Source organism: Aulonocara stuartgranti, assembly GCF_965226115.1.
Source record: "Aulonocara stuartgranti genome assembly, chromosome: 14".
Classification (NCBI taxonomy): domain Eukaryota; kingdom Metazoa; phylum Chordata; class Actinopteri; order Cichliformes; family Cichlidae; genus Aulonocara; species Aulonocara stuartgranti.
The window spans coordinates 38,104,108-38,131,040 of NC_138950.1; the positions used below are offsets into that span (position 1 = coordinate 38,104,108).

Genomic DNA, 26,933 nt, shown 5'->3' on the forward strand with positions numbered 1-26,933 from the left:
TGGAAAACTACGAGTTGTCATCGAGCAAAAACGGGAGCTGGAAGCATGTAAATATAATAATAACCACTGCAGCCAAGAAGAGTGCCTGACGAGCCCAGTTGTAAGTAAGCTATTAAGACTTGACTGTACACCGTGTTCGTGTTTTCCTCCGAAAACAATAAGTTCAGTTGGAGCAGTCTTTCAACGCCTCTCTCTGTGTCTCGCAATAAAAGTTGACCCAGACAACAAAGTAAAGCTATTTTTCGGCTACGAGCCGACACGGACCCCGCCGTATTAGTCAGAGGTCCCTTTACTACAGTTCGGAGTCGCGGACCTTCAGTAACAGTAATAAATCACACAGCAATAGTACATTCACGTTGTTGTAAAAAGCATGATAATATATTAAGTAATCCAAAGTATTCAGAATACGTTACTGTCATTGAGTAACGTAACTGAATACGTTACAGAATACATTTTGGGGCATGTAATCTGTATTCTGTAATGGAATACATTTTAAAAGTAACCTTCCCAACACTGAGCAAATATCACTCATTATACTAACTGATATTTGAAAACTCCATAATTATTTAATGAAAATGTAAGTAAGTATATAACTCCTAATGTTTCATAGCAATAACGATGGAAAAAAGATACATTTCATCCTGTAGCTTTCCGTATCATTACTATACTTGACCACCAAGTGTTAAGTTTGCATGTTTTTCCCACTGGTTCCCTCCAGGTAGTGCGTCTTCCTCACACAACCAAAAGACATGCCGGGCATTAGGTTAACTGATGTTTCTAAACTGGCCATAGGTGTGAACCTCCGTGTGAATGGTTATCTTTCTCTCTGCATTAGAGAGGGTGATGTCATGCAGTATGAAACATTTCCTGTGTTTGTCCTTGTGGCAGCAGAGGTGAATCAGTTGTCAGAGAAGGTCCTCCACTGCCTGTCCAGTGAAATGTGCAGAGGATGGTTAGGATTATCCATGATGGGTAATGGTTTGTTTAGTGACTTTCTCTTTAATGCAGCTTCAGTAGTGTCTAGTTTGCTGGAACTGTCTTCCTAATCAGTTTATTCAGCCTGTTGATGTCACTCTCACTCTTCAGGAAGACTTAGCATGGGATTAGGCTTCTAAGTGATGTTGCTATCCTCTTTACATGGCCACCTCAAACCATGGCTTCCCCGAGTGTCCAAATTAGGAAAACCTTAAATATTTATTTATTTATTTAAGTATCATCAACTATCTGTTTGTTATTTATTTAATTATGTTTAGGATAAAGTGTTACCAGGTGTTCTTCAAATGATGGAGTAAGCAAATCCAGCTTTGTTTATACTGATGGCCAGCCTGTGAGATGATACAGGTATGTCAGGCATGGGAGACAAAAGAGGTTGCTTTAGGAAAATAGAACGCTTATTTAAAATGAAACCTCAGTGTTCTCAGTGTGGGTAAAGTTCACCCTCTGGCATTTTTAGGTATAAATAATATTTTCTTTTTTAAAGTTTGGATTTATCTGGGCAGTTTTTTTAACAACACTTTTAAGGAATTCTCAAAGACGTGAAACGATGATCAAATTATTATTTTCAATTTTTACCCAATTCATATTTTATATGAAAAAAGACACTTTTGAAATTTTGGAACTCAATAATTATGTTAACAACAAAACTGAGAAATAGCATGTCGAGACCAGACAAGGGTACATTTTATTCTGGGATTGGCACTCCACACCCCAGTTCAACACACACATACATAATCTGGCTGGAGACCAAAAGGCTACAGTGACTAATTTTCTATGTGTGTCTGTGAAGGATAGACAGGCCAACACTAGGGGAGGTCCCACATGAGGGATGGGCCTAGATGGAGTTTGTAGGTAGAAGGGTTAGATCTGTTGCCTTTTTGTCCTTCACATCGCACTCTCTCCACCCGACCCTTTTACTTTTACTTTCCTTAGTTCCTCCCACCATACACTTGATCCTTTCTACCTTAGGTGAAGAGCAGGGCACTGCCAACACTCTAGCCCTCAGCAACCCATGTAACATCACAAACTATGGTAAATGGTAAATGGTGCTCTGCCAGAGTACTCAAAGTGCTCTATAGCGCAGTAGGTGACCTGAGCTACAGCCACCCCTTAACACATCAGTGGGATCGGTATGCATTTTGTTATGCTTGTTCAATACAGTATATTAGTTTTGCTGCGATTCTACTTTTGCATTTGTACTCTGCCTGTTGTCATCTGCAAATACACTTCGGCAGGGAGAAAGGCCAAGAAAATTTACTCCAACATGTGTACACACAATAGTGAGCTGTAGGGGCCACTTCGACAGATGCCTCACTCTAGACCTTCCACGGACAAGAAAACAGGTGCTGGAGGCTACACACACACACACACACAAACAGTACTTTAGCCACACTCTCTTATCTCCTGCAGAAGGGCTTAAGATGGAAAGCTTGCTGTACAGTAATTACCACCTACCCCCACCCCCTGCTTACCGCTTCCAAACTTTGCCATCTTTCCTTTTGGTGGCTGTCCCCCGATGGAATATTATCATCCTCTCCCATGTTTGGGTTCATCCCTCTACCTATCTCCTCCCACCTCTTGCTGGCCAGGAAGGAGACAACTGTACTGCTATGTCATAGACTGAGAGCAAGAAGCCCCCCACCCCTCCGGGGTTTTCATGGTGAGTCGGGCTCAGTCGGCATGCACTCGACGGGATGCAGCCTCTCCTTGGGTGACAACACAACATTCTCTGTGAACCCGCCCACCCCTCCACTTTGCTGCTATGGCTCCCATTCCCCCCATCCCAAAACAGATGCTCAGGACGAAGGCGGGCGCCATTCAGGGGGGACATGGGTTAATTGGGGTAGTAGTGGGGGTTAATTTCAATTAAAACTTCAACTAATGGAGGTCAAGGAAGCGTCTGCAAACACCTGATTAAAACAAATGGTCCTGCCAGTCAAAACTTTATCTTGGTCAGCCTCCGGCAGAGTGTCCTAAAGAGAGAAAGAAAGAACAAAAAAGGGGGAGCAGGCAGAAGGAGAGAGAATGACTAATTGGGGGGCACTGCTTATGCAGACACATACACATAGACACACAGCCTCTCTGCAGATATCACGCGTTTTTCTCTATGTCTGGCTAAATGTGTTTATTACAGTTCAAATATAGGAATTTTTGAAATCTGATGATGATATTTTTCTAATAAAGTCTGCTGATATGATACCTGGTAAAACCTCTTTATGTCAATTTATTTAGTGATGAAACCTGTGATAAAAAACACGGAACTGTCAACTGCTGCATTAAACAAAGGATTTACACATCTCATAATGATATTGTTAACATTTTGGTTTGTGGAAAAAGTTTACAAATAGCATAATGTCTCATGACACTTGTGGTTGAGAATTGGTAAAGGATCATATAAATCCAGTGGGCTGAGTGGACGTGGTCAAGAAATTTCATGAGTGTAAATCTGACATTCAAAGTTAAGACTAATCCAGACAGTGTCTGAAGTATTGCACATCATTTGAAATTGAAGGAGAGTGTTGATAACATTTTAAAAAAAGTTTCATTTCCATTCCTGGGAATTTTGGGGGATTCAGTATCTTCTACACTTCAACATGGCAGTAATGCTGCAGCTGCTGGAAGTCCAAATAACCAACCTCCTGGAAAGCAGAGTGTGGTCTGCTCTACCACTATAGAAACTGCCACCCTGTATATATCTTAAAAATCACGTATATATCAAGAGTAAATGAGAACTCTAGCTTAGGGAAGTAACAGAAGGAAAACCTGGGTGTCAGCAGATATGTTGAAGTTAATTTTGGCTTCATTTAATTTATAGTCTAGATTGGTCTAGTTGAACTTGGTTGAAGTTAACTCGAAACAGTTTGGACTCTTTGTGTACAACCTGTGAATGTCTTACTTTCTGGTTTTTGTCACAGTATTGTTCTTTTTTCCCCTCTAGTCTCTACATTGATGTAACAGAACGAGTGTTCGAAAATGAGCAACATTTTTGCTCAAACTGAAACAACTGGGATTCATGCAGAGTTTTCTTTGCTTCACATCTCCAGTGCACATGTGTTTCTCACAACTTCACAGCATAGGGACGACCACTGTTTCAACCAATTAATCAAACTTATTATGAGAAGCTCATATCAGAAGTGAACTATATCAATATGTAACTAAATATAACAGCCCTATCAATGCGTCCATCCAAAATGTGGATTGTATTTCATTCTAAGAGTGAATGAACAGCAATTGGCAGTTTTCAGTGGGGCGGGTTGAGTCGTGGTCCTCACTGTAGCAAGGCTTGCTGTGCCACCCTGCTGCCAACCTGCTCTGCCAGCAGCTTTTGACATCTGGCTCTGGGCCTCAGGGAGAATGCAGGGGATGCGGCCCCCTGCTGCGGTTAAATATGGTGCAGGGTTACACCACACATCCCTTATCACTTAGCCGCTGTCTGGCAGCTAACACCACCACTTTCCCCAGATGATTCATATTAACACTTCTTCATATTTATACAGTAGCCACAAGCTTCTTTTAGTGACAAGTTAGTTTCTTTTTGTGTTATTAGTTTTAGAAATTGGAGACTGTGCTTTATAGCCAGGAAACTGTGAAAAAAAAATACACATATATATATAGATATATGTATATGTATGTATATATATGTCCTGCTGGTTGTAAGATACCAACCGGGCATAAGAGGATAATAAGACAGCCAAAGGAGGAGATAGGAGAGAGGAGCCAATGACATCAAATAAAGGAAGCTCTTTACCATGCATGGAGGGTTTTATGGATCAAGCTTAGCAATTGAAAAGCATAGCAATACCATTTTGGTTGGCAAAAGTAAATATATAAGAATGCTCATTCAATTTAAATAATGCAACCAAATTATACAACAAAGGAATTTTAGAGAATGTACAATATAAAGAAGTATCCGAGATGAAAAGATGATAAATGGGACTAACGTGTCTGCAGGGTCACAAGCGTTCTACTGACTATTACACAGCCTTCAGTACTTGTTCAATTTTTTATATCACACTGACATCAGAGCAGTGTTTTGTCACCATCTCTGCCCCTCTATGTTTGTGTTACTGCTTTCCAGTTGTGACTGGGGGTAATGATTGGTGAGCCATAGATCCGGGATCCCATCAGTTAAAACTACTCACAGTGACAGATCTCCTAAGAGAAACAGAGAGAAAGAAGAGCTGCTGTTTCCATCTTTAGTATCCCTCTAATAGTCTCATAGTTACCACACCCCCTATCCCTTTTTTCCTGCTTTCTGTCACTTGCACCTAATTCCTGTCGTTTTCCTGTATTCTGTGATTTTCTACCTTGTTTCTGTCTCCCTGCATTATCCCCAGCTCTGGAGTTTAATACTAGCAAGAGACAACTACAAGTTTATTATCAGGAAAGCACAAGCCAGCCCTCTTTGTAGCTGTGGGTATCTGACACATCACAACGCCCTGCTATTGAATCACAGTCACTTCTGGTGGTAAACACACATAAAAAAAAGAACTTTCAAAATATATATTTTTTAGTTTATAAGATTTGGATAAAAAATTTTAAAAAGTCAAATAATACATAAGCTTCTCTTTTAATGTCTAATATATTAAACTCATATCACAATGAAGGGCTTAGACTGAAATTAAACGACCAATGTTTAACAATAGATGCAATTTGTCACTGAAAATCTGACAAGTGATATTCCTCAGAGTATAAAACTAATGCAATGAATGTACTCATGTATATATTCTCTAGTTCATTGATCAAAATGCTGAACTATAGTTTCTCTAAAGACTCAAAGGAGGGGAGCAGAAACTGTGCTGAAAGGGGAAAATAGAGGTAAGCAGACTAAGTTGATGTCTCACCATGACACTTAGAGCCATCCTCTGTCAACGACAGTGGGGAAATATTATTTGATCTCCTGCTGAATTTGTCAGTTGAGTCACTTACAAAGAAATCAGCAGTCTCTACTTTTCATGGTACACAGCAAATTCAAAAGTGTTAAATGTTTTGGTGTTAATAGTCTTCTTGCAAAAGTAGAGTTAATTTTACTCTAAGCAGAGTCACATTCTTTTAATGTAACTCTGAGGTGTAAAATGATAGTAGTTAAAATCGAGTGTTAAAAATGAGTGTTTCTCTGTCAAATCTGGAGGTGTTACAATGGAAACATTAACTCTTGACCTCTTAACTCTGAACTCCTAGACGGGCTATGACACCAATAGAGTGAATTCACAGACTCCGGCCCCAGCACGGCTCCAATCGAAGCTGAAGTGAAGCCGTTTCAGAACATTTTGCTCTACATATTTGAGTTGTTTGCCATGCTTGGTAAGTCATTTTTTCAAAGATTGTTTCAATTATTATTATGAGCTTTTACTTCTGTGGCACTTTGGAGTTGAGACAAAGCTGTGTGAAAGGCATTAGCCATGTTGCTCGCTGATAGCACAATATTCTGTTTTAGCTAGCTGAAAGGTATTGTTTGCCTTGAAAAAAAGCTTGCATGTGAATTTTCAGTCAAACCTTTGGTCAAATACGCCTAAAACAATGTGTAGAATGTGAAATGTTGGTATAATGGTGCTACTTGAAGCCTGAAAACGATCGCCCATTAAAAAAACGAGCAAACAGCAGTAGCAGACGTCCTGACTGGGTTCTACGTTAGCATAGATCCCTCCAGAGTTTTGTGCACACGGTTTAGGTAAAAATGAAAAAGGTTGAGGTTTTACATTTAGTTCAGTATTACCTGTTGCCTGTGTCCTTGTCTTTTGGGAAAATACTTTACACAAGTAATGGCTCAAAGATGATTCCTTTTTTTCCCACTGTGCTGCAATTGTTTTGTGCCATTAATTAGTGTCAACTAATTTTTATTCAATCTCTGCACAGGATATGCTTGTGAAGATGGAATATGGGGGAGAGCAGAAGTGCGTTGAAGTTCCACAAAGGGATGAATGAAGGACATGCATATTGAATTGAAGCAATAAATGATGAGAATGCTGTTATTTGCATTTACCATGTCAGACCTTTTGATAAACAAAATTCTAATGAAAGTGAGAACATGTATACTGTTACATCTTTCAGAAAATGTTTTGAAATTGTGGTGCACAGTTCAGAATAAATGTTTTTCAAAAACATTGCATCTTTTTAGTAAATGTTTATTTCCAAAAGAAATGTCTAGAAGTTCAGAACAGTAAAATTCCCGCTTTTTAGAATGAATTAGAAGATAACTCTTACGTAGTTAAACTAAAATACTCTTTGAGAGTTAATATATAAACTCTTAACACCAAGTGTTAAATTATCAACTCCAGACAGATTTGGTGTTTAACACTAAATCAGAGTTAACGTACCAACTCTCCAAAAAGAGTTAAATTAACACTCTCTGGTGTGGACCCATATAGACACTTTAATAGTGTTGAAATCAAATCCGACAGTGTTAATTTGGACATGCTGGATTTGCTGTGTAGTTACATTTTAATGGAGAGACCAAATATCAATCCAGACAATTATCTCACATAGCATCCCAACTGTTCAGATAACGCCAAACTTTGAAAAAGGAAATAGTATTTATACCTAAAACTGTCATAGCGTAAACTTTTCCCACACTGAGAACATCTGGGCTTCAGGTGCTATCATTTAAATAAACATTCTGTTTTTCTAAAGCAACCACTTTTGTCTACTCCCGTGCCTGACATGCCTATATCACCTCATAGCACTTTATCATAAACATAATTAATTAAACAGATACAATTTTGGGGGATATTACTTAGTGCTGTCAAGAGATTAAAAAAAAATAGAGATTAATTAATTATGATTTTTAATTAATTGATCTAATTAATCTCTTTTTTAATCTCACCTAAAAATAGCTGAGGAAAGCCCTCAACTTATTGTGGCAGACCAAAAGACTGATATAACAAAGAAAGTGACTTTATAAAGTCATTTATTGTTTAACAAACGTTAAACAGATGCAACCATTTACATACTGTTGTATTCTTTTGTAAAATAAGTGGAAAAATAAATACAAATAAAATCAAATAAATTAAGTGCTGCAAGTTAGCACATCAGAGTTGCTCTTTTCTGAGCAATACAGCACTGAAATTCCTCTGCTTCAGATAATGAAAAATAAAACTGACATTGCAGTGCTGCAAGTTAGCACATCAAAGTATTCTTCCATCACAAAAAAAAGTGCTGAACATCAAGCAATCTATTCTAGTAGGCTACAAATGACACAGCAGCTATGCTGACCACATGTGTCTCATTTGTTCTTCCTCAGCCAGTCGCTAAGACACACCAGCCTGGTAACATTTTCTGGAAGCAAGGCTGCCCTTTTCTTTTGCACTATGTGGCCTGCAAGGCTAAAGAGTCTCTCACAGGGTACAGAGGTAGCTGGGGAGGCCAGGTACTTTTGTGCTAGGACTGACAGCTTTTCATAGACTCCTGAGTGAGCATACCACCACTGCAGGGGACAGTCATCAATACTGATGCTGGGTTCTGCTCTGTAGCGCTGCAGCTCTCCAGACTCAATTCCATCTTCTGAGTCAGAGTCAGACCCCAGAAGGAGTTCGCTCCTCCTCTTCTTCTGAGCTGGTCCATCATCCTCTGTGGAGGGCTGGAGACTATCTGCTCTTCTGGGCTCTGCTGCCTGGAGCATATTCTCCAGAATGGTCCACACCTGAATGAATGAATGAATGAATGAATGAATGAATGAATGAATGATTGTGATTAAAACTAAGTGCTTTTTTTTTTTATTTTATTTAATCTTGTAAAGAACTTTGTGTTCCATATAATAAATAAAAGTTTGATTTGATAATGAATTGGACTCATTAGTCCAGCTTAACCTTATTGTCCTACCTGTTCCCTCTTTTCTCTTGGAAGACATTTCAAATCCTTAAACCGTGGATCCAATGCTGTGGCCACCTCGAACCATATCTCGTTGCCATTAGCTCGTCGTGCTGCCAGATCCTTCTGGAAGGCATTCTTGAACTTCACCACGTAGGCAGGATCATCATCAGTAATGTCCATGACACGGTACAGATGGCGAAAAGCAGGCAGCACTACAGAGCAAGAGACGTAGGCCTCACCACCCAGCAGCTCTGTCACATACCTGCAGAGGTGGAGAGGTTTGCTAAATAAACCTAGCTGGATTCATTTAAATCAAAGTGTAACTGATTTCCAATTTAATTGTCCTTAAAAGTTCCTTGTTATGTTCATTAATTTTGATTTTACACATGTAACAGTAGTTTATATAATTAAAATGGGAAGGTGTTTATTTGAACTTACTTGCATGGTTCAAGCAGGAGCTCCAGCCTCTGCAGTTTCGCCCACTCAGCTTCGGTTGGCAAGACCAACCTGTGGTTCTGTTGGTCCAACGTAGCCTGGACAGCCTCTCGGTTACATAGGAGGCGTGAGACCATTGCGAGAGTCGAGTTCCACCTGGTGGGTACATCCTGTATAAGTTGATCGCTCTTCTTTCCGAGTGCTACTTGTTGTTGGTTAAGTTCTGTGGTACTCGCAGGGCTTTGTTTAAAATGACCAACAATCTTGCGGCACTTTGCCAGTACACCGACAAAACCACTGCTATCGAGACATACCGTGATGGTCCTCTGGAGAATGTGAGCATTGCAGGCGATGTGCTCATATGGAAGTGCTCTCATAGCAGCCAGCATGTTTGCTGCGCTGTCTGTGCCAATGGTGGATATCTTGTTTTCAATACCCCAGTCATTTGCTACCTTGAGGAACTGTTCGGCGCATTTATCAGCAAAGTGCCTGGTTTCTGTTCTCATGACGGTCAGTGCAAATGAGTTGAGGTTCCACTCACTATCAATAAAGTGTCCAGTCACCCCAAAATAGCTGTGGTTGCCAGCTGAGGTCCAGTGATCTCCGGTTATAGCAACACAGTTGGGAGAATCCTCCGCCAAAATCTCAAGTTTGTTTTTCTTTTCGCCGTCGTACATTTTGCTGATTTTGGTCGTTACTGTAGTCCTGCACGGCAGCTTGTATGACGGGTGATTGGACGCAATTTGCAACACCTCTGTCAATCCTTCGTCCTCTACTATATTTATCGGCCTACAGTTCATCGCTATCCACTTGGCAATAACATTAGTCAGCCTGTCGGTCGCAGACTTGCTCATACGAGGGGTATTCTCTAGTTTTGTTTGGCGAAAAGCTTTGCTCTGGCTTGCTATATTGCTAACGTCTTCACTGCTAGCTGTTGCTGCACTCGCGGCTGGGTGCTTTGCGTTGAGGTGATAGGCCAAACTTGAGCTGCTTCGGTGGTAAGCAAACTCCTTCTTACACTCTAGGCAGACCACTTTACCTTTGTCAATGGTGCCGTCGGGGCGTTTATGAAATACAAATTTCCCGTTCATTGGGCCAACAACTCTCAGATGCGCCTCCATATCCACACTGTAAGCTAATCACCACTTCTCACCTTGACCTCACGACGTGACTCCACCCCCAACAAGTCAAGCACAAGGAGCCCAGCACATAAAAACGGATTTTATAACATAGCAACTCTCATACAAAATCAATGACGTCAAGAGATTAAAAATTAGATTAACGAGATTAAAAAACATCACACGCTAAATAGCATTGTAATTAATTAATCGCAATTAACGCGATAATTTGACACCCCTAATATTACTATCAAGCAAGCATGAAATAATACATTCTAATAAGAACGTGTGTAAAGTAATAATGTGTGCTATTTTAGTTTTTGGTGTAAAATAACTGCTTTAGCATTTACATATTTTTATCATACTGTAATTGTCATGGGTCTTTGACCCATCATTTTGATTTGCGATCTTTTATTCTTAGTTAGTTATAATTGTTTGTTTGCTGTGTCTTCCTTGTCTGTTCCCTAATCATGTCTCTGTTTATTCTCCCTTTGTCTTTGTTAAGTCTGTATTTCTCAGTCTCAGTGTTAGTTTTGCTTCCCCTGCCGGTTGCCTGACTGTGTTCCATCTCCCTAAATAGGTCATGTGTGTATTTAAGTCCTCAGTTTCCTCTCTTCTTTTTCATGTTGTGATCATTGCAGCTCTCTACCTGGTCAATGCCCCATAATTCCCCCTTGTCAACATAGCCCGGCCCACCAGTCACTCAGCCGTCTGGCATTCTGGAGGCATCTGCTGCCTGAGCCTGCCAATGTGGGATTTCCAGAGTCTGCATCACCTGTGACTAGCACTGCCTCATCTCAGTTTGCTTTTTCTGCATCAGCCAGTTCAAAGACTATGACTTCTACTTGTAAGTCAGTGGAGATAGATATTAAGACTGGGAAGTTTATGTAAAGACTGACTTAAAAAAGCCTGAGAGTGGTGTTTCTGAGCTGAAGAATAAAAATGATGGATTTTCTTGTTGTGCATCAGAGTCGGCGGCTGATCGTGCTTCATATTGTGTTTCTGAGTTGTTGGGGACTGGATCTTTGTGTGGTTTTTCTGAACTGGCTGATTTGAGAGCCGTTTTTTGTGGGCCAGCTTTCCCTGAGACAGCTTGTGTTTCTCTGCCAGTTCAGTCACAAGCTATGAACTATGCTTCTGAGCTGGACACTGCAAGAACTGTTTACTTGTCACAGCCAGTGTGTTTAAAAACTACACCCATGCCTGTTCCTCGGGTATGGGTGGCTGGCATCTATAGGTCCCTGCACCTTTCCTGGCTTCCAGGTTGAGGACGGCTGAGGCCAAGTTTATCCCTGCACATGTACTTGTTCCTCGGGTGTGGATGGTGTTCGGTTGAACCCTGCGCTCATCATAGTTCTCAGAGTGAAGGCAGATAGGATCCAACCTGTCCCTGCCTGTGCCAGTTCCAAGGGTGGGGGTGGTTAGGGTCAAGCCTGTTCCTTCACCAGTTCCTGTTCCCAGGGAGAGAGTGGCCGGCGTATCAGTCATTAGTGAAGCCCTCTGTGTGCCGTGCATGGTCCGGTGCAGCTGTTTGGCCTGATCAGCCAGTCTCCAGAAAAAAAAACATTGAAAATATACCATTCATAGCTGATATTAAACCAAAACTCTGAACAAAATCTACTCCAAGCCATGTTATGTGTTCAGTGTAAGTTGCCATGATAGGCTGTATGGCAGGCAGGCAGGAATGGTGGACCCAAAATGCAGGACTCTTGGAGACGGGACTTAAAGTCAAAATGCAGCTTTTATTGCCGGAAAAACTCTTCATGAAAATAAACGCTTACAAAAACCTCAAAGGTGAAACTAACACGAGACAAACACACAGCAAGAAGAGGGTAGCAAACATTAACGACATGACAGAGAGCAAAGGCAAAGACAGGGCTGAAATACACAGTGGAGTAATCAGGGAATAGGAAACAGGAGGGAGACATAGCTGGGAGAAACTAGGGCTAATGAGACAGGGGGAAGTAAAACTAAATACACTGACATAAGACATGGACCTTCAAAGTAAAACAGGAAACAAGAAACAAATCACAGAGACGCAGACTGAAGTAAACCTACACTAAACATGAGGGCACAAAAAACAAACCTAAGAACTAAACTCATAACCAGGACCAAACTGAAACCTAGAATAATAATCAGAACAGCACAACTAAAGAATCAGAACATAAAGCAAAGTACAGAAGAATACCAAAACACAAGAAACTGAACATGTTGGGTCAAAATGACCCAGAACCGTGACAATTATAATGAATTGGAAAGCAAAAGGGAAGGTGTCTTTGTGATACTGAAAACTTTGACGTCAAGCTCAACATACCTCACTAATCCATAAAACTTCATGGTTACACCCATAGGCTTGAACCAAAACAGCATTTTGCGACAGGAAGTTATTTACACTGTTACAGTGAGATATGACACTGACACCAATGTTATCCAAAAGCATTGTAGTGATGATTATGAGTTTTTGTTTTTTTTATGTGTCATGAATTTTATTTTACTACAATTTGTCAATCCCTTTGTAAGACTCCACTGGAAATGAAACTGGCATTAATAAAATCAAAGTATTTATAATACCTAGCCATTTACAGTATCAAGAGCAACAATGTGCCCTCTAATAAGCACAGATAATATATTTTAGCTTTTAGCATTGCATGTATGTTTTGAATGTAATTCGAAGCTCATAATGAGTATTTGTCACTCTATTCTCTGTATCGGTGTTCTTTGTCTACTGCCACATTTTAATCTTTGCCTCACTCCTTGGTTTACAATCTTCAGTCTCCTCTACCCTCGCTCACCTTTACCTTTCCTCCTTGTCAAACCCAACACCCATGCAACACAGCTTAGACTCCTATTCTACACTGATTCCCACCCACGATAGTGTTGCTAATCCTGACTGGGACTGCTCCAGTACACCCACCATCGTTTCACGTCTCCAACCTGACAGAATGGAGACGATGAGCCTGAAATCTGCTCTGTGGTGGAGGTTTTATCTGGTTCTCTCTGTGTGTGTGTGTGTGTGTGTGTGTGTGTGTGTGTGTGTGTGTGTGTGTGTGTGTGTGTGTGTGTGTGTGGGTGGGTGGGTGGGACGGCATGTATTTATAAACCTATCTGCCCATCCAAGTTTAATCTGTTAGATGCCAGCTGATACAGTAGGACAGGGTGGGCTCACCTCCTTTCATGCCTACCTGCTCACACAGTGCCAGACTGTCCTCCCTGCAGAGATTTTGCCCTTCGATCTCTCCATGCCTGAGCACAGGTAACACTCAGTGTGCATTGACACCCCTCTCTCCCTGCATTTCTCAGAGCTCAGACTAAGTGTGGCTACGTATGTCTGAGTGTGTGTGTGTTACCGGCAACTTTGTTTCAAGGAGGAATATCTCCCATTTCTTCTCGCAAGTGGTTATGTTGTCATGTTTGTGTGCTCTGATCAGACAGTGCATCATTTAAATATTATATTAAGAACTTATTTGCCCTATGTCTCATAAGCAGGACTAAAAACAGCTTTCTTGATATCACCCACTTTTGTACATGCCAGATGTGCAGGGGCTTGTGCTTCCATGATGGCTTCTCTTCTTGCTCTTCTTGTTTGTTGGATTTCTGCTGCTTGAGGTATTCACTAAGCACATGGTCAGTTGTGTCCATCTTCCGGACAAACTCATGCATCCTTATTTTTTCATCCTTAATAGTGGTCCTGACACTCACTAGTCCTCAGCCTCCTTCCTTGGGTTTACCATATAGTCTCAGGGTGTTGGCAATTTTAACTTCTCTTCTTGCTCTTCTTGTTTGTTGGATTTCTGCTGCTTGAGGTATTCACTAAGCACATGGTCAGTTGTGTCCATCTTCTGGACAAACTCATGCATCCTTATTTTTTCATCCTTAATAGTGGTCCTGACACTCACTAGTCCTCAGCCTCCTTCCTTGGGTTTACCATATAGTCTCAGGGTGTTGGCAATTTTAACATGTTTGAATTTGAAAATGTGCACTCCCCCCACCACAGCTTCCATGTATGTATTACTTTCAACAATATGCATCTAAAATCCATTTTTTTCATGAATGATATTTATCACTGTATTTACAAAATGGTATGAGTCATTTGAACATAAGAACTTTCAGTATTAATTATTCACTATTAATCCGCCCAAGTTGGTCAGTCAGCTATCTGGTCTTTAAGTCTGACGTCACTAGCCGTGTCTGGGCTCAAACTCCGCTGCAGGTCCGTAAATCAAACGATCACTGTGGCATCACTGAGAGTTGAAAAACTATCTAAATTCTTTCATCTGTAATAAAATGATCAGCGTTCTGCTCTACTAGGTGTAACAATTGAGTTTATCATCCAGGCATCCATGAAAACGGAATTTATGACATTTAACGGAGTTAGAAATTAGCAGCAAGTTAGCTCGCTAGCTCCCATCTAAATACAATATAGCATGTCCTGACTGCGGGGTTTTGGAAACAAATTCAAACGTACAGCTCTGTTATCACTTCCAACATAAATGAAGACAGAAAACTAAACAGCAGTGACGTTTGTAGGGTTACTGAAGTTTGACTAGCTGGTATATAATGATGTGCTACGTGACCGCTAGCGACACAGCTATGTGAACAAAATATAAACACGCTAACTTTTTTCCACTTGATAAAAGTTAACGTGAGGATTCTCGGTGGTCAGGAACAAATTTAATCTCATGTAAAACCAAACTTCGGCCAGGAGAACAATAATTCATCCACAAGGATGAATAGGGTTAGTCATTCATATAGTGCTGCATGGGCTGGGCTGTACCTACATCGTAAGGTTTTAAAAACTGAGCTTTAAAATATTAGTAGTAATAAAAGCAGAGGGAGGTCAACAGTGATCACTGACTGTTTTTAGGAGCTTTTTGAGATTAAATAGAAGAAAATACAAAGCATTTAACATGTTAACAACATAAAACCCATATTAAACGCAGACTACTTTAGGCCCGGAAGCAGGATTCGTCACGTCATCACTTAAAGACCGGATAGGGAAAAAAGAAAAATAAGCAATTCGTTCATATCTGCTTTTCCAGTTTGGCCAAAATGACTTCACAACTTGCAATATCCCAAATGAAAAAAGAAAAATATCCCTCATTACACTTCACTCCATAGTGCTTCAGGCTGATAAAGTTAACTGACCATGACACGTAGCTGCTAAACGATACCACTGATGCATTCACTTATTGGGGCATCTCTTTTTTTCATCATGATTCAAATTCTCTTTTGCATCCCCCTCTCCTCACCTGTTGAATGATTCTCTCCTTATTGATCATCTACTTGATATTTCATGCTCATTTCACTCCAAATTTGAAACCATGTCTCTCAGGTATCCCCCTCTCAGATGAGAAATCAGTCAGCCAGAGGGGATGGAGTTTCTATGCACTACTCATGTATGTATTTTCACTGAAGTCTCATTGCAGTATAGTTTATTACCCAAATCTGTATTTTAGTAAATAATGTTCACTTCCAGGGCATCACGGTGACATGGTGGTTAGCACTGTCGCCTCATAGCAAGAAGATCCTGAGTTTGACTCCAGGGCCTTTTTGTGTGGAGTGTACATCTTCTCCCCGTGTTTCCGTGACTTCTCTCTGGGTACTCTGGCTTCCTCCCACAGTCCAAAGACTTGTAATTAGTGGGGTTAGGTTAATTGGTGATTCTAAATTGCCCACAGGTGTGAATGTGAGTGTGAATGGTTGTCTGCCTCTGTGTTAGAGACAGATTGGCGACCTGTCCAGGGTGTACCCTGCCTCTCCTGTGGTAGCTGGGATAGACTCCAGCCCACCCACAACCATGATAAGGATAAGTGGAAGAGAATGGATGGATGGGTGTTCACTTCCTTTACATGATCTATCCATTTTGAAATGAAACTTAAGACCCATCCAAGTGTAACAGTTGAACTTGTCAGACAAGACATTTTTTCACTCTTCTATTGTCAATTGCAATTGTAACCTCAGTTTCCTGGTATGGTTTTTCTGCTGCTATAGCCCATCTGTTTCAACGTCATATGACTGTTTGATTAAAAAGATCAGCAGCAACCTAATTAAGTGGCGTTACATGATAGTAACCCAAAACATACCTCCAAAGCAAGAAAACAGTGTTTAAAGTTGATACACATTGAGGTCATGGAATGGCCTAGCCGGTCTCCACACTTCAATCCTTTAGGTTGGAGTGACCAAGTGGCAGCCAATCTAAAGGATTCAGAGGGTTTCTGTACACAGGAGAGGGTCAAAATTCCTCATGAGATGTGTGCAAACCTGATGACCAACTACAAGAGATGTCTTACCACTGTGCCTGCAAACAAGGGGTTTTCCCACCAAGTACACCACGTCATGTTTTACTTGGGGATTAAATACTTATTTCACTCACTTATCAGGATTTCAATTCAGTCAAAGTCTATTCCCCGTTTCAATCAAACCACAGCTAAGGATGGTTTCTGAAAAAAATTCATTGTTGACAGTTCCATGCCAAAACCACCATATAATTAAGTGATTGTGGCCTACTGAGTGAGCACTATCACACCTGATAACAACTGATAATTCAATAAGGGGAGATAAGGTACAGGATGAATAACTATTCCCTCTTAACATCTAGATCGAAGTGGTGCACAAATGACATAATCACAGTGATTTAAAGAACAGGGAACAGAGACTGGCTTTGAAAACATGAGGATATGTGTTACTGTGTTACCATTATAATAATAATGGATTGCATTTATATAGCACTTCTCGAGACCCTCAAAGCGCATTACAATTACACTATTCATCTCTCACATTCACACACTAGTGGAGGCAGCTACAGTTGTAGCCACAGCTGCCCTGGGGCAGACTGACAGAAGCGAGGCTGCTATATCGCGCCATCGGCCCCTCTGGCCAAGACCAGTAGGCGGTAGGTGAAGTGTCTTGCCCAAGGACACAACGACCGAGACTGTCCGAGCCAGGGCTCAAACCAGCAACCTTTCAATTACAAGACGAACTGCCAACTCTTGGGCCACGATCGTCCCCATTATGACAACAGAACTGAGCCACAGACATGGAAAATGTAGTTGACAAAAAGAAAAACACAAAAAGATTACCTCCAATACAGGACTGCTGCCAGATATTAGAACACAGACCTACTGTGTTTAATTTACAATAAACCATAATCCATCTATTGGGCCAATATAATTTAAAGCTCATGTACTACTTTTAGCTCTCAAATTAGTGCTCAGGTCTTTCAAAAGTGTTTGTGAGGTGATGATTTTAATAAAAAAATTATATAAATCTATTTTATTTAAATGTTTTTATATTTGTATATCATTCTGCATTTCAGACTATCATTCAACCACCACCTCCCCATCTCTGCCACTACCAGCTATTTTTATTTTATTTGTATTTTATTTTATTTGTATTTTATTGCTGTTTTTGCAGCTCTTATATTGGATTGCAACATGTTGAATTTGACAGACTTTTTCAAACCCAAAGGAATTTGTCTTTTCATGGGATCAAATTGAGGATCTTTTGTTTAATAGGTGAGTATGTACACCACTATCCTATTGAGTCACTAGTATAAGCCGCATGTCACTGGAGAGTGGCATTAGTCGAACATCCCTTCGGCGGATATTAGCTACTCACAAATGGCACCCTTACAAACTCCAGCTACTGCAGCATCTCAACGAGGATGACCCAGATCGGCGCACAGAATTTGCAGAATGGGCAAATCAAAAATTGGAACAGGACCCTCAGTTCACGCAGAAGATTTTGTTCAGTGATGAGGCAAACTTTTATGTGAATGGTGAAGTTAACAAACAAAACCACCGCTAATGGTCTGACACTAACCCACATTGGATGGATCCCTCCAAGACTGTTGGAACAACAAAAGTGATGGTTTGGTGTGGTATATGGGGTACAACGATAGTGGGTCCATTCTTCATCAATGGAAACCTCAAGGCCACTGGATATTTGAAATTGCTACATGATGATGTGTTTCCCTCTTTATGCACTGAAGCTGGCACGTTCCCTGAGTTTTTCCAGCAAGATGGTGCACCACCACATTATGGGTGCCAGGTCCAAGCATTCCTAGATGAACAGTTTCCTGGAAAGTGGATTGGTCGTCGTGGGCCAGTTGAATGGCCCCCAAGGTCTCCCGATCTGACCCCCTTAGACTTTTATCTTTGGGGTCATCTGAAGGCAATTGTCTGTGGTGTGAAGATGCAAGATGTGCAGCACCTGAAACTACGGATACTGGATGCCTGTGCTGGCATTTCTCCTGTGGTGTTGCTATTAGTGTGTGAAGAGTGGGAGAAGAGGGTTGCATTGACAATCCAACACAATGGGCAGCACATTGAACACATTTTATAAGTGGTCAGAAACTTGTAAATAACTCATGAAAGAATAAAGTTACGTTGAAACCAAGCACACCATTGTTGTTCTTGTGACATTACCAATAAGTTTGATGTGTCACATGGCCCTCTTCCTATTGAAAAAACAGAAGTTGTATCCAAGATGGCCGACTTCTAAATGGCCACCATGGTCACCGCCCATCTTGAGGAGTTTGCCCCCTCACATATACTAATGTGCCACAAACAGGACTTTAATATCACCAACCATTCCCATGTTATTACACTGTATCCATATAAATGGCCCACCCTGTAGATAGTTACTCCACTTTGAAAAACATCAGTTCCAGTATTGGGAGTTTTTAGCTGTTGCTTTAAATGCAGAAAATGTCAGACACTTTGGAATTTCAGTCTAACTATGTTGGTGTCACCAGCTTACACGAACACAGGTATCTGCATGTGTGTGTTTTTGTGTGCAGCTCAGCTTCCTATGGAGCTTCTCTCCATTCCCACAGTGCCTTGCTCAGTGTAGTCTGTCCTGGCCATCTGCCACACAGGGCAGCAAGCTGGGTGTTGTTGCACCTATGAAACACTGCTGGTGGGATGGTACACAGAGAACAGCGGGGCTGGATATTGTGCTTCACTGAATGAAGACCACCTTGACGCTGTAGATTCTCAGGTTATTCCCTACAATGTATTTCAGTCACAAATATTTTTAAATGCTAAGCACCTCTTTATTAAGCAATAAGTGTAGATTATAGGCTAGATACTTATATAATAATTTGAATCCTCTAAAACTCTCTTAAGCATTTTAAACATAATAAATGGGTTTAAATGGTTTGTAATGTAGTTGGAAGTCTTTATCTCGACATTTTGAGTGATTGTTGATGTAATTTTCAACAACTATAATTTATTATTCGAAAGTGTTAATAGCATAACTGGCATTTAATTAATGAAAACTATGTGTGTGTGTGTGAAAAATCTAATATTTCATTAGATTCACAATCATTGGTTTAGCAAAATCATTACACAGTGTTTTAAAGCTTGAATTAAATGTGTTTAGAAGATTCAAGGGTAGCTTTAGAACATTTTATGAATGATTTGTCATGTTGGTGATTTAAAAGAACATGAACCAAATACCGAGCACAGCAGGCCATGTGGACTAAACAAAGAAACATCTCTAACCATATTTATTAGTGTGTAAATGGTTGTGGTTATATATAACTTGGCTCTCAGTGCAATATTGGATCACTTCCTGTTCCTGTTACAAGTTGTGTGTTGTGTAGCATAATCTGTGTAACTCAATTAATTACAAACTTTCAAGTATTTACTGTAAGCTACATGTGCTGAGCTGTGTCCACAAAAGGACGTGAGCTTGGTACAAAATCTGAGGTGCTCTCATTTTTAGAAATTTGGTCAAATTTATTAAACACCTCAAAATCTAGAGTTGAGGCAAGGAAGCAGAGTTGCAGTCATGTGCACCTCTCTGCAGTTTCTCTCCTCCTGTCATCTCCTTGAAACCCACTCCCCACAGAGACTGTATCTGCTCCCACACCACCAAAAGACAAACCCAAAACCAGCAAAAACATTTAGGTATAAAAATCCACAGTGAAAAAAATAACATACTCAACTGCACGAATAAGTAAATCAATAAAATGTGGACTATTAGACAAAAAAAAAGCTCTCTTTGAAATGAAATTATTTAACAATTGATTAAGGTATTGATTTATTCTGCTTCACAGAAACCTGGCTACAGCACGATGAATATGTTAGTTTAAATGAATCAACATACAGAGTACCCAACTGCTTCCATCTAAATGTATATGATCCCACAGGTTTAGTCACACTCTGCTCTGACTAATGAAATAAAAACTGGACATTTAACAGTTTTCCTGAAAATCCTCTTGTCAGAACATTTTTACAATAATGGATAAGACAGTAGTACACAATAAATTTAATTAAAGTAATAGTACTATAGTTAGGTTTAGGGAAGTGATTCCTCCATCGTCATTTTCTAATATGAGTCATTCCATGTCCAATAAACCAAGTTAACCGCTCCAATTTCAACTTGCATAAAAATGTCATGGCAGAATATTTGAACATTTATAATGCTTGTGAAATTTTATCTATGATAGATGAGTTTCTTAAAATGAAAAAGATCTGACAACCCACTTTCAGAATTTTTTTTCACAAACTGAAATCTAAGGTAATCTGAGTCAGCTTTGTGGAGAGCTTTCACAAAATGTCTTCAACACTTGTGAGAGAAATAGATAAACAGATAAATCTCTAATGGGATTCAGTGTAATCTGAATACATGATTATACGATTTGCTGTACTGATGGCTGTTGGGAGTTTCTCTAGAGCTAGTAGGGGGTCTACTTGGAGAACCTGAAAAACTTCAGAAAACATTCTCAATCCATTTGAATGATGTTGGCCGATCCAGTTTCAACTCCTCTGAGAAAGCTGTCCACCAACTATCCAGAAGAATGTTAATTAATTTTTCACTGTTTTTTTCAGAAGCAAATTTGTGAGGTCAGACACTGATCCTGCACGAGAAGGCCTGTATCGCTGTCTCTGCTCTAATTCACCACAAAGATGTTCTGTCGGGTTGAGGTCAGGATTGTGTGCACACCAGGTAAGTCCTTCCACATCAAACAATTCAGAGATGAGTTACTCCTCTTAACTCGGTAACCCTGGTACGCTGAATCATTAGGAGTTCCCTTCACTGGAACTAAGGAAACATCTGAAACTGAACTCCTGAAAACGACCCCACACTATAATCTCCCCTCCACCAAACCCAGACTGGATTTCCAGACAGAGAAGTATAATTCATCGCTCCAGAGAACTTGTCTTCACTGCTCTAGAATCCAGTGGCAGCCTGCTTTACACTACTGCGTTCCAAAACTTTATATTGTGCTTAGTGGTGTACGCCTTGGAACCAGCTGCTCAGGCATGCAAACCCATTCCATGAAGCTCTCCATTTACTGCTGCTGAACTAATCTGGGTAATACTTACCCTAATTTGAAGCCACGTGATGTCTGAAGGTCTGTAGCTACTGACTTTGCAGAAAGTTGGTAACTTCTGTGCACCTCAGCATCCACGGATCTATAGTGGCTTGCAAAAGTATTCGTCACCCTGGAACTTTTCCACATTTTGTCACATTACAGCCACAAACATGAATCAATTTTATTGGAATTCCACATGAAAGACCAACACAAAGTGGTGTACACATGAGAAGTGGAACGAAAATCATACATGATTCCAAACATTTTTTACAAATAAATAACTGCAAAGTGGGGTGTGCGTAATTATTCAGCCTCCTGAGTCAATACTTTGTAGAACCACTTTTTGCTGCAATTACAGCTGCCAGTCTTTTATGGTCTGTCTCTACCAGTTTTGCACATCTACAGACTGAAATCTTTGCCCATTCTTCTTTGCAAAACAGCTCCAGCTCAGTCAGATTAGATGGGCAGCGTTTGTGAACAGCAGTTTTCAGATCTTGCCACAGATTCTGGATTGGATTTAGATCTGGACTTTGACTGGGCCGTTCTAACACATGGATATGTTTTGTTTTAAACCGTTCCATTGTTGCCCTGGCTTTATGTTTAGGGTCGTTGTCCTGCTGGAAGGTGAAGCTCCGCCCCAGTCTCAAGTCTTTTGCAGACTCCAAGAGATTTTCTTCCAAGATTGCCCTGTATTTGGCTCCATCCATCTTCCCATCAACTCTGACCAGCTTCCCTGTCCCTGCTGAAGAGAAGCACCCCCAGAGCATGATGCTGCCACCACCATGTTTGACAGTGGGGATGGTGTGTTCAGAGTGATGTGTAGTGTTAGTTTTCCGACACACATAGCGTTTTGCATTTTGGCCAAAAAGTTCCATTTTGGTCTCATCTGACCAGATCAGCTTCTTCCACATGTTTGCAGTGTTCCCCACATGGCTTGTGGCAAACTGCAAACGGGACTTCTTATGGTTTTCTGTTTGATAGGTTTGTAGCTTGAACCTATTCGCTGGAACGTTGAAGGCAATACAATTACACAGCAAGCAAGACACGAAGTAGGCAAAGTTCTTCATGTTTCTCGTGCACGGGAGAGAACCGGACAAACGCCGTTCCTTCACTTGACCCCAGTTGCTCTCGTCCGTTCTCCCGTAACACTGCTCTTTTATTGAGGTTACATGAATATGCATAGGTTCATTAACATATGACGTCTACATACACACAAAGAGTACCTTGCCTTTGTGTGTGTGTGTGTGTGTGTGTGTGTGTGTGTGTGTGTGTGTGTGTGTGTGTGTGTGTGTGTGTGTGTGTGTGTGTGTGTGTGTGGTCAAGATGTGACCCTGTGAAGACTCCCCAAAGGCTGGTGCCAGGAGTCTAGCAGGTCGTTCTGAACAAAAGGCTCTTATACTTAAACAGATATACGATTGTTTGCTATGCCATATATCAGCAAGAGAAGATACGACCTCTCCAAGGTGGTGTGTGATCTATGCCAGAACACTCTGTAGAGGAGTGAACGCACTCCCCTCTTCATGCTACACAGAGTTGTTACAGACCTCCTAGGATAAGACATTCTTTCAATCTACAAATGATTATATACTTCTAAGCATATATGAGTAAATATTTCTAAGCATAAATGGCAATCAACAATACAAAACCTAACACTGTTAACAATGCTTTCTTCTTGCCACTCTTCCATAAAGGCCAACTTTGTGCAGTGCACGACTAATAGTTGTCCTATGGACAGATTCCCCCACCTGAGCTGTAGATCTCTGCAGCTCGTCCAGAGTCACCACAGGCCTCTTGGCTGCATTTCTGATCAGCGCTCTCCTTGTTCGGCCTGTGAGTTTAGGTGGACGGCCTTGTCTTGGTAGGTTTACAGTTGTGCCACACTCCTTCCATTTCTGAATGATCGCTTGAACAGTGCTCCGTGGGATGTTCAAGGCTGGGGAAATATTTTTGTAGCCTAAGCCTGCTTTAAATTTCTCAGTAACTTTATCCCTGACCTGTCTGGTGTGTTCTTTGGACTTCATGGTGTTGTTGCTCCCAATGTTCTCTGAGACAACCTCTGAGGCCGTCACAGAGCAGCTGTATTTGTACTGACATTAGATTGCACACAGGTGCACTCTATTTAGTCATTAGCACTCATCAGGCAACATCTATGGGCAACTGACTGCACTCAGACCAAAGGGGGCTGAATAATTACGCACACCCCACTTTGCAGTTATTTATTTGTAAAAAATGTTTGGAATCATGTATGATTTTCGTTTCACTTCTCACGTGTACACCACTTTGTGTTGATCTTTCATGTGGAATTCCAATAAAATGGATTCATGTTTGTGGCTGTAATGTGACAAAATGTGGAAAAGTTCAAGGGGGCCGAATACTTTTGCAAGCCACTGTAGCTCTGAATTTTGTGTGACCTGACACCGCTGATCAGCTGCTGTCACTCCCAATTACTTCCACTTTTTCTTTATATCACTAACAGGATTCATATACAATTTAAAAAACTAAATACCATTACTTTTTTCTTAGCATAAAATTAAAACATCTAAGAGGAAATAAAATTCCCATCTTATGAAGAATTGGAAGTAAATCATTTGGGATTAACATATGCAGCGTATCAGAAAACAAGTCAGCTCCAATCAATGTAAATTAATTTATAATAAAAGTCGACAAGAATGCCCATAATATATGTTACAAACTAAAAACATTGTTAAGAGAGGAGTAAAGACTGTTTGTGTAATTAATAGATATGACAGCTAGTTTAGCATTTTATCCCAAGAGTTAAAAATTCCTAATGTGTGGTATGAGTGAGAGTCAGAAGATTTACACCTGTGTCATCCTGGAAGATGGCAAAAGACAAATAATAAACATGAGTGATAACAGAAAGATAAGCAAGTAATTGTTAATATTAATCAACATCATTTGCATTATTAGAAACTTAAGTATTTTTACTACATGTGCATTTCACCAGGTGGCTTCAATGTACCTCTACCCCTCTGATTTAACTGTCAACAAAACTGTACTTGGTATTGATGGTTCATCAAAAATACATTAGTCTGGCCATGCCCAGTGATGCACACTTAAGAACTGACCAGACTTAAGGCTTCAGTCAATTTTCATCTAGTACAGTAAAGCAAGTAAACCGTGACCTGCCTTCAAACAACCAGCCCTGTAAATGTCATCTATAAGGCCGACTCATTCGTTTCCTACAAAATAAATTCCCACAAAAGACTGACTGTAAGTATATTTAAAAGGCAAATTCAGCCAGAAAGAACCCTCTTATCCACTCCTCTTTTTTTTCCCAAGAGCTGGAGGTGCTCTTTTAATTTCCCTCTCTGAAAGGTCATTCACAATGTTCTCCATCTTCACCTTAATTGATTCTTTAAATGCAGCTCATCCTGCACAGGGAGAGGCAGGGAAAGAAACCAAAGGGGTGTTTACCTTTAGTTATGGTTAAAGGCTTTAAAATTGTTACCTATCTAGTCCTAATTGCATTGTTCATGTATAGCTTAAAGACTTGATATGTACACCTCTGGCATGACAAAATCTTGGACATAATAAATAAGTAAGTGGAAAGAAAATGGCCTTGTTATTCAGAAAGGCCTGGTAAGCCTGTCTTTTGACAAATGCATTGAAAGTGAACTGGACCTTGGTTGTACTAAATGCCAACATTTTTACAATAACTGTTCTCTTTCAATTGGAGGCATTAATAGTTACAAAGTTGTGGTCTGCTCTTCATCTAAGTCACAATTATAGATTAAACAACACAATCAAACCAAACTAATAAAAGACAAGCATGTCCTTAGAGGAGAAATCAAATAATCATTTAAAGTCCAAGCATGGAAACTTCTGTGCTTGTGACAAAATCTACAGTAGATGCTGCTAGGCGGAGGAGATAAGATTGGAAATGTGTGCCCTAAAGGTGCCTGACCTTTTAAATTCAGGCATTTAAAGTTTAGTTACTGACAAAGCTTGCTCCTCCCAAGGAAGACTGGTCAGTGTGAATCAAGCCTCAATCACAGCAACTTTCATAGGACCTTAGAAGAAGTATTGAGGAGATGAAAAAACTGAAAAAGCACTGTGACCCTTGAGACAACTGCCACACATGTATTCACCAACTCACAGTTTCTGTGGGTCCACCACCAAAAACCATCATGTGTTAGAGCAAACCTCATGTGATCTCAATGAGCTCATGGTGCCCATGGTGTCCTCATCACTGTCCATTGCCCTGAGACTATAACGGTTCATTTGAGTGCAATAAATCTTTAAGAAAAAAATGTGTTTTAAAGTTTATTAACGTAAATCAGAACAAAAACATACAAAGCCTTCAAACTATTAAACCAATTCACAGCATCAAAATGAAAAAATACTTTCTTCCCACCAAAACCCAGTCTGTTTATCGTGGCTAAACACTAACAGAGAAAGATGAACATTTTTCACCACTTGGCAATGTGAAAAAAAAATCCGACCTTTACCATGAAATAAACCAATATTTATATTAAACAATTAAACAATGAACATCGTGAGTAAAAAAAAAATGTGACCATGAAATATAGTAACAAAGTCATAAATGATCAACTAAGTAGAGAGTAAGTATTACACCTTTTATTAAAAAGCAATACACAAAACACACTAAATGTAAACTAACTTAATAAGAAAACTGTAAATTATATTATTTGGATTAGAATGAATTAAATTGTATTTACTAAACATTTGACGTGAACTGAGTCACATGCAATTCATTACTGGAAGAAACTGGCTTATATTTTCTCAACATCTTTACAACAATTATTCAGATTTGCTGAACAGATCAAACACTATCAACAAAGAAAAAATGGGGATCAATAGCTTTACATGCTTAAAAAGAATACCAGGTAAACACTGATTTATGTAACTCTTCAATTTTTATCTACAGTTTTTCAAGTTTTCAGAGTAAAAAATGGACATTTTCAAAATAATGAGTGTCTTCTCTTTCAGGGACAGTCTTCAACAGTCCGCTCCATTACAGTAGGAATTTACAAGACTTGCTACAGGTATCTGAGATCCCGCTTAAAGACTTCCACACTCTTGGAAAGTCAGCCACACAAGTCAGAAGTTTCATGGCCTTTGCCGTGGCTCCATGATTATTTATCTGTCTTGATTTTAATCATTTATGAAGTCAATTATTTGTGAAGCAAGATCATCACACATCATCCTGAAAAAGTAACAATTGCAAAAAAGTAAATAATATAAATGTTGATTTGTTCGTCATCACA

General features: G+C 40.1%; 1 protein-coding gene and 1 long non-coding RNA gene across 2 annotated transcripts; one reads left to right on the forward strand and one right to left on the reverse strand.

The window, feature by feature from the left end:
• On the forward strand, nucleotides 1-26,697 carry LOC309688353. Its single transcript, XR_014271054.1, has 3 exons — nucleotides 1-100; nucleotides 21,197-21,314; nucleotides 26,656-26,697. It is a non-coding gene; the product is annotated as an uncharacterized lncRNA (long non-coding RNA).
• LOC309687096 (E3 SUMO-protein ligase ZBED1-like) lies at nucleotides 7,746-9,948 on the reverse strand. The gene is made up of 3 exons (XM_082501819.1): nucleotides 9,244-9,948; nucleotides 8,815-9,067; nucleotides 7,746-8,635 (listed from the first exon to the last, which is right to left on the reverse strand). Exons 1-3 carry the CDS (start codon nucleotides 9,915-9,917, stop codon nucleotides 8,219-8,221), a joined length of 1,344 nt encoding a protein of 447 aa, XP_082357945.1. The 5' UTR covers nucleotides 9,918-9,948; the 3' UTR covers nucleotides 7,746-8,218.
• Nucleotides 26,698-26,933: the final 236 nt, after the last annotated feature.